The 7,489-nt window shown below is 32.1% G+C and overlaps 2 protein-coding genes across 2 annotated transcripts; both read left to right on the plus strand.

Annotated features, from left to right (window-relative positions):
- On the plus strand, nucleotides 4,462-5,979 carry LOC110265387. Its single transcript, XM_021108366.1, has 4 exons — nucleotides 4,462-4,723; nucleotides 4,907-5,279; nucleotides 5,393-5,628; nucleotides 5,905-5,979. Exons 1-4 carry the CDS (start codon nucleotides 4,643-4,645, stop codon nucleotides 5,977-5,979), a joined length of 765 nt encoding a protein of 254 aa, XP_020964025.1. The 5' UTR covers nucleotides 4,462-4,642.
- LOC110265782 lies at nucleotides 6,428-7,166 on the plus strand. Its single transcript, XM_021109031.1, has 2 exons — nucleotides 6,428-6,524; nucleotides 6,619-7,166. The coding sequence occupies exons 1-2, from the start codon at nucleotides 6,468-6,470 to the stop codon at nucleotides 7,021-7,023; spliced, it is 462 nt and encodes a 153-aa protein (XP_020964690.1). The 5' UTR covers nucleotides 6,428-6,467; the 3' UTR covers nucleotides 7,024-7,166.

Below are 7,489 nucleotides of genomic sequence, written 5' to 3' on the forward strand. Positions count from 1 at the left end.
CCCATTGTGTGTGTCTGCTTTTTTTTTTTTCTATTTCAATTTCCTTTTTAATTAATTCAATAACTATTTTAATTTTTTTTTTTGCAACTATCAAAAGGAATAATTTTGTCCAAAAATAGATGTTGCTTAAAGGAATTACTATTTTTAAAATGGGTAATGCTAGGTAGACAAAAAAAAATAGTCAAAAGTTGCCTTATTTAGCATTAATTAATTGTCGTAATAATTAATAAATGCTAAATAAGGCAAGTTATGACTGTCTTTGACTGATTTTCTTTGGTTACCAAACATTTTCGTTTTAAAATTTTGTGTAGCGTTAGGGATTTTTCTTTACAATAAAAAATATTAAAGACTATTTTGGTTTTCAAATTAAATTTTGAAAACTAAAACAATATTATATCCTACTAAAAATCTATATGAAATATAATTTATTCCATGTCTATAAGTTTTTAGGAACAAATATCTGGTATGATTTTTAATGAAAAAAAAATACAAATCTCTCTTATTAAAAAAAAACATTAAGATACATCCAAGTTTTTTTAAATAAATAAAATAAATATTTTATTTATCAAAATATGTAATTTGTAGCAATAATACAAAAATATACCTTATCTTTTTTATCTCATTTACAGTATAAAACTGTAAATGAAATAAGATTATACGTATCTCGTTCATACTTTATCTCGTTTACAATGTAAACGAGATTCGTGCAACGAGATAAGACTAAACGTGGCCTATATATACAATTCGTTTGATTTCTTCAATTTTTCTCTAACTTTTACCCTCTTCTGACCAAATTATCGACCTACTAGACGAGTATGGCGCGTGCAGATGCAAATGATCTAGACATCAATCGTTTGAATGCGACATGGCACATCGCAGGGGCAGTCGACATCGAAGTTAGTGTTGTTCTTTGTGTTTATATTCGAACGTGTACGAATGAAGTCATAATTAGGGTACTTTTATAGAGCTAATGTATAAAATATGTTAGTTGGATGAACATATTGTTAGGAAGGATATGGTTGATAAGGTTTACTTTTAGATATTAGTTAAATTAAGTTCTTAAGTAAATATTATTCATTTTATTTTTATTTAGAGTAAGTTGTTAGGTAGACGTTGGGTGATTGAGTTTTAAATAATGTTGTTATTTATGTTTATTTATTAACTTGATGTTTATTCCTTCCTTCACCTATTTTTGTATATAGTTATATATATAGTAAAATATCGTTGTACTTGTATAGAATCTAGTGATGCAAACAGAAATTAAATGCATCAATTTATTTAATGTTTGTGATTTGTACATGGTCTATACCATGATTTGGGTGTGTAGGACCTCACCGTGCATACTGATCATACTTGACACTTCTTAATTTCAACAAAGCTACCTTTGATTATGAATGAGTCATGAGTACTTTCTTTCTGTTGCTTCTTCATTTCAACAAAGCCACCTGGCTCAACCTCGTGTTCCAACCAAGTCTTACAACCAATCGTATCGTCCTGATCACTGATCAACGGGATCGGATCCTGGGTACAGAATTCTATAACTCTTAGGTTCGGCTTTTATTATTAGTCTCCTTTTTGTTAATTTTAATTCTAATTTTTCTTTTTTTTTTAATATAGTAATCAATAAATAATTATCCTAATCTATATAAGTGCTGTGGAAAATGAGGAAGCCACTAAAGTGAGTACTTTATATGTAAGCCTTAACATCTTTTTTGGTTTGTCCCAAGAAAAGATAGAAGTACTGTGGATTCTTTTGCATAGGGTGGTGTTGTTTTTGTGGCTAGGATAAAGGAAGGAAAAAACTAAAAGCTTTGATTATTGTTTGATTTTCCTATTTTGACAGTTAAGTCATTTAAAGGGTTCCTATTAATCTTCTGATACCCTTTTCTATGTTGGTTTTGGTCCCTTCACTCTCCTACTACTACGATATTGGAAGAGGCATGTGTATGTGTGTATTCCAGTTCTATTTTTATTTTTTAATTTAATTCCGTCTTAATCATAAATATCTTTCTTTTTCATCATGGTCAATAGTGGCTCTTTTAGTCTTTAAGCTAAATAGCTTATTCTTGTTAGCACCATCTTCTTCTATTTCTTGTTAAAGTGTTTGGCTCTTTTTAGCTGATAGCTTTTTGGTCTTATTTTGAAAGACACATAATTGGATTTTTTATTAAAATATCTGGTTTGAAAATTGGATTTTTAAAAACTAGTTTTAAAATTGAATTTTTGGTTGAATAAACTGGTTTTAAAACTGGATTTTATAAAAAAAAATCGGTTTTTAGATTTGGATTAAAAAAAAAAACTGGATTTAAAACCGGTATATAAATAAAACCGAATTTAAAACCAGTTTGTAAATAAAATCGGTTTAAAATTGATTTTGTTTTTTCAAATCGGTTTATAACCGATTTTTCTCTTCAATCCAGTTTTAGTTTGGTTTCATGAACCATAAAACTGGTTCTGAAGTAGATCCAGTTTGGATTTATAAAAATTCAAACCATGCCCACCTTGAGTTTCATATATAGCATCTTTTTGTTAGAATGGATGATTGTGCTTTGCTCTGCTTAGATTCTATTTGCTCATAAAAGTTCATTTACTTTTGTCTTTGTCTTTTCTCCCAATCCCAGTCCCACTTTTGATGCTAAATTTAATTTATTAGGTATATTTATTTATTATACTGAATAAAAAGTCAAGACTCTAAATATAAGGAATTATATTTTATAAATGTTGTATTAATTAATTCTTATGGTTTAAATCCGTTAATAATATAATTTGATATTAATCCTAAATTATTAAAAATACAACATTCATATATTCTAAGTTGATTATACATACACACATGATATATAGATATTGATTGTACAGGATATATGGTACCTTAATTTAGTTATCTTATTATTTTGAGTTGAAAACTTTGGTCTATTTTTTTTATAATTTTGAACTGCTGCAAAATATTTCGCGGCGGTTTAATGAAACGCCGGAAGATGGGGCGCGGCTAAACGGATAGCGGCGGTTTTATTCAACCGCTGGAATAACCGCCGCTAAACGTCTATCAATTTTGCGGCGGGTTGCAAACCGCCGCTAAATAGCAAATAAACGAAAACATCATTTTTTTACCGCCGCTAAATTTCAGTATTTCCATTCATAGTTATTATAGTCAAACCAACCGGTGGTCCAATGGTCCAACCGACTCAATCATTAAATCCGTGCCCACCAATAGACCCACAACATGTAGATCACTGTAGAATATCAACTCTATGTAAACCTTCCACAAATGAAGAAGGCAGGGCTCGAACCTGGAACCTGGAAGAAGGAAAAGCTTTAACAATGTTATGTTACCACCAAGCCAAATGACTCTTCGATGTATATAGCGCTAATAATTATATAGATGATTGATTGGTTTTCATATAAAAATATTTTTATTCTATTTAGTATTTAATTTTGATAAAACATTAATTAATTTTGAATTTAGTTATTATGAATTCTTATATCTAAGAATACAAGTTAAGATTGTTTTATATATATATATATATCCTAAATTCTAATTCTTTTTTTTTCTTTGTATCGTTATAGGGTTAGAATTTAAGATTTTTAAAATTAAAAAAATATATATATAATAAAAATATTTTACTTATTTTTTATAATAAGATTATTGTAGTCATTTTCTATAAAAAAAATACTAATTTAAATCGGTTCAAAGTTTGGTTTATCAATTTTTTGACCAAATCAATTTGTCTGATCTTTGACAAAAATAATATAGTTTAATCAATTATATGTATTAAATGTTAGTTAATAACAAACATCTTTAAAAAAAGACGTTTTAAGCATCTTTATCGGAGTGTCTCCCTTAAAGGAAACCAATGAAATATGTTGTTATACGCATTTTGCGGCGGTTGGAATAAAAACCGCCGCAAAATGTAACATGATGAGTCACTTGACATTACAGATAGCGGCGGTTCGCTGAAAAACCGCCGCTAAATACAATCCTGATTGAAGCATCGCCGCTAACCGCCGCGATATGCGCCGCAATATGTCATTTGGCGGCGGTTCAAGAAAAACCGCCGCTAAATACAATCCTGATTGCAGCCTCGTCTCTAACCGCCGCGATATGCGCCGCAATATGTCATTTGGCGGCGGTTTTGTAAAACCGCCGCAAACTTTCCGCCGCTATCTGCCGGATTTGTTGTAGTGTTAGCATAACCGTTGCAGTTTGTCAAGCTTGATTACTGGCTTTTGATAATAAATAATTTTACACTTATACAAGTTGTTTTACTTACCGGATCAAGAATTAAATTGATATACACATTTTTAATTATGACACACTCAAATTTATTGAAAAACCAGTTATTAATCCTATTAAATAGTAAGACTTCAACTAACATTAAAACTAATTAATGTTTTTTATTTTAAACTAATTTAATTAGACTTAGTTGATTATGTTGTTAATTTATTTAAAAAAATAAATTCTAATATTCTATCAGTTTATGATGTATCATGTAATGTGCCTTATAGTGTTCCATATAAATTTCATAATTTTTTATTCCCTATTTTTGGGGTATAATTTGTATTCTCTATTTGCTTTAAGCGTTTTTTTATGTTGTGCTTGTCATTTGTCTACTAATATTGTTTTCTATACAGGTTTGTAAGGATGCCTAGGAAACCAAGGTACAACATTATACGGGAACCCCCGAAAGATGCCGGAACTAATGCCGGTATTGAAGAGACAACGGTTAATGTTTGTGGTTAATATTTCTTAACGTAACCTTATGTGAAAATTATATGTCCTTCAATTGTATCATTGAACCGCATTAATTTTTCTCCCGGCAAAATTATTAATTTATGAAATAAAATAATTCTCAATATTAACTCGTTCTCTAAGATATAATTTTAAATGGTTTCACATCGCTTTAAGGTTGGGTCCATGACTAGAGGAGCTCAGACATCACGGGAGCAACCACGTGATAGGGCTCCTCCGATTTCATCCTCAGCTAATAGAGCTCCGGCAACCCGTATGAATGAACCGTTTTGTGCACCGCGCATCGATCATAGGAATGCACAGTCGAGTACTGCTGATGACCCTCAAACTCCAACAGACAACATAAAGACTCGGCATCGCACGGAAGTGGCTGATCATAAATTAGGGGATGAGAATTACGACCCAAAGGCGGATGAAGTTCCGTCGTTTGATGACCACATCGACGACTTGTTTGCTGCCCAAGAAGTAGAAGGTCAGCATAACAACAAGAAAGCTAAAGATACAGATTTCTGGGAAGTTACTGTTATCGGTAAACATTTTTTTCCTCCCATTTTCGTAAACAGTTATCTTCATAATCCTTTACTTCTATTTTTCTTTTGTGCAATGATTATATAGTAATTTTGTTTTCCATACACTTCTTAGAGGATGGCGTGAGAAAAGTTTCTAAGCTGAGCATGAATGAGGCTATAACCCTCCCTTCCAATACAAAGATAGTACTCCCATTTAACAGTGAGCTGCAACCGATTGGTCAGGCGGCAGGATTATTGAGTGGTTTCATAGGGAGTTTGGGTGCGGATTATTCCCAGTTCCTCATACACTTACACAGTTGGAAGCTGGTGAGCAAAGCAAAGAGGGAATATGCGTACGACATGCTTAAGGTACAGCTTTAAGCTTCTACAATTTAAGCAATTTTAGTATTCGGTATTTTTTTAAGGTCTTTTGCATGGGTAAATTATATGGGTAGTAAAATTTTCATATTGTGCTTTTCACATCATCATTTAAGCACTTCTCATTTATACGTAATTGCGACTGCTTGTACTGGATTTGAGGGTCATACTTTAACAATTTAAATTAGCTTGTAATACATTTCTTCAAATTATTAGTCTTATACTTGTTTGTTGGTCTTCGTTAATGACAATGTATACTAATTGCAGCGGGTCTTTTACAATGAGAACGATACTGGAAGAAAAATAAAGCGCGATATTTTGAAGAGAATAGAAAAGAACTAGAAGGATACAAGGCACCACTTGTTTCATAGGTGTTACAAACAAATAAGGACTTATGAGGAAAATCTTCAGCATCACCCGAAAGGAATAGACAAAAATTATTGGAAAAAGTTCGTTGACTATCGCCTGAATGAAGAAACACAGGTAAGCCTTGGTATATTTTATTATTTCCACAAAAAAAACATGTGTATACATATTAATTCCCTTACATTTTATATTCAACTTTTTCTTTCTCATTTACATTTATTTTGTTATTTGTTCATAAAAAAAGTGTAAACAGAACACTTTAAATCGGAGCAAGCAACTTTACACACATACTAGGGACTCCAAAACATTGGCAAGAAAAAAAGACGAAGTGGTAATAAGTCATTATTTGCATTAGATTTTGATTAAGCTTCCTGAAAAATGTTGTTATTTACTAAATTGTGGCAATATCAACGATATAGGAGAGAGAGCAAGGAAGGCCCGTTGGTAGAGGAAAGTTGTTTATCATGACTCATAAGAAAAAAGATGGCTCGTATATCCATCCCCATGCGCGTGTTGTTAGTGTAAGTCATGTTTGAAAATTTGAAGCAATATATAGCTTACTATATATATCGTGCTACTGTTAACTTCTTCCTTTCCAATGTTGTATATTTGTAGGAAGCAATTGCGAATGTTGAGAGGCAGGATGGATCCTCTAAGCACCTTTCACAAAATGACTCGCTAGCACAAGTTTTCGGAAAGGAGCACCCAGGACGAGTTCGTGCCCTAAGTGCTGGACCATGTTTCACCCAAGTCTTTGGTAACGCTGCTGGACAACCGTTGGGTTCTGCAGAGTCCAATGCGGAGGATAAGAGGATGATTGCAGAATTGACAGCTAAGCTAGAAGAAGAGCAGGCGAAGAGACAGTCAATACATAAGGTCTTGGGATATGTAGTCCAACAGTTAGGAGGCAATTTGCCATTTGAGATTGCTAAAGAGCTGGCTTTTGTGGGCGGTACACCGGACTCGTCATGCGCAGGGCCATCTTCATCTGGTAATCACGACCCGCAACAAAAATTTTGAATTTCAATTAATGGTCTTGGATACTTTTACATTTAAATAGGTTTAGTACGTTATGTTTATTTTATTCGACTTGAGCATTCTTAGTTTATTTTGGATGATGTTATGACAATTTCGTTATATATGTTATGTTTGCATTCGTTTAATTTGGTTTGTTATGTTAATTGAGCTGTTTTACTTGGTTGTAATTTGTTTTAATTAGTTAAAACGTAAAAAATTAAAGTTTAATAAACTATTTTTGTCAAAATAGGCAAAATAATAGAAAATCTAAAATTTTAATGGGAAATTTGAATTTGGGTTATAATATGTTTTCTTCCTGTCTGACATTTAGCGACGGTTTGTAACCGCCACAAATTGGGCAATTACAATTTTTCTTGACATACTGCGGCGATTATTCCAGCGATTAACAAAAACCGTCGCTATCTGTTTTGCCGCGCCCTATCTTCTGGTGTTTTATAAAACCGCTGTG

Source organism: Arachis ipaensis, chromosome B08, assembly GCF_000816755.2.
Source record: "Arachis ipaensis cultivar K30076 chromosome B08, Araip1.1, whole genome shotgun sequence".
NCBI classification, from domain to species: domain Eukaryota; kingdom Viridiplantae; phylum Streptophyta; class Magnoliopsida; order Fabales; family Fabaceae; genus Arachis; species Arachis ipaensis.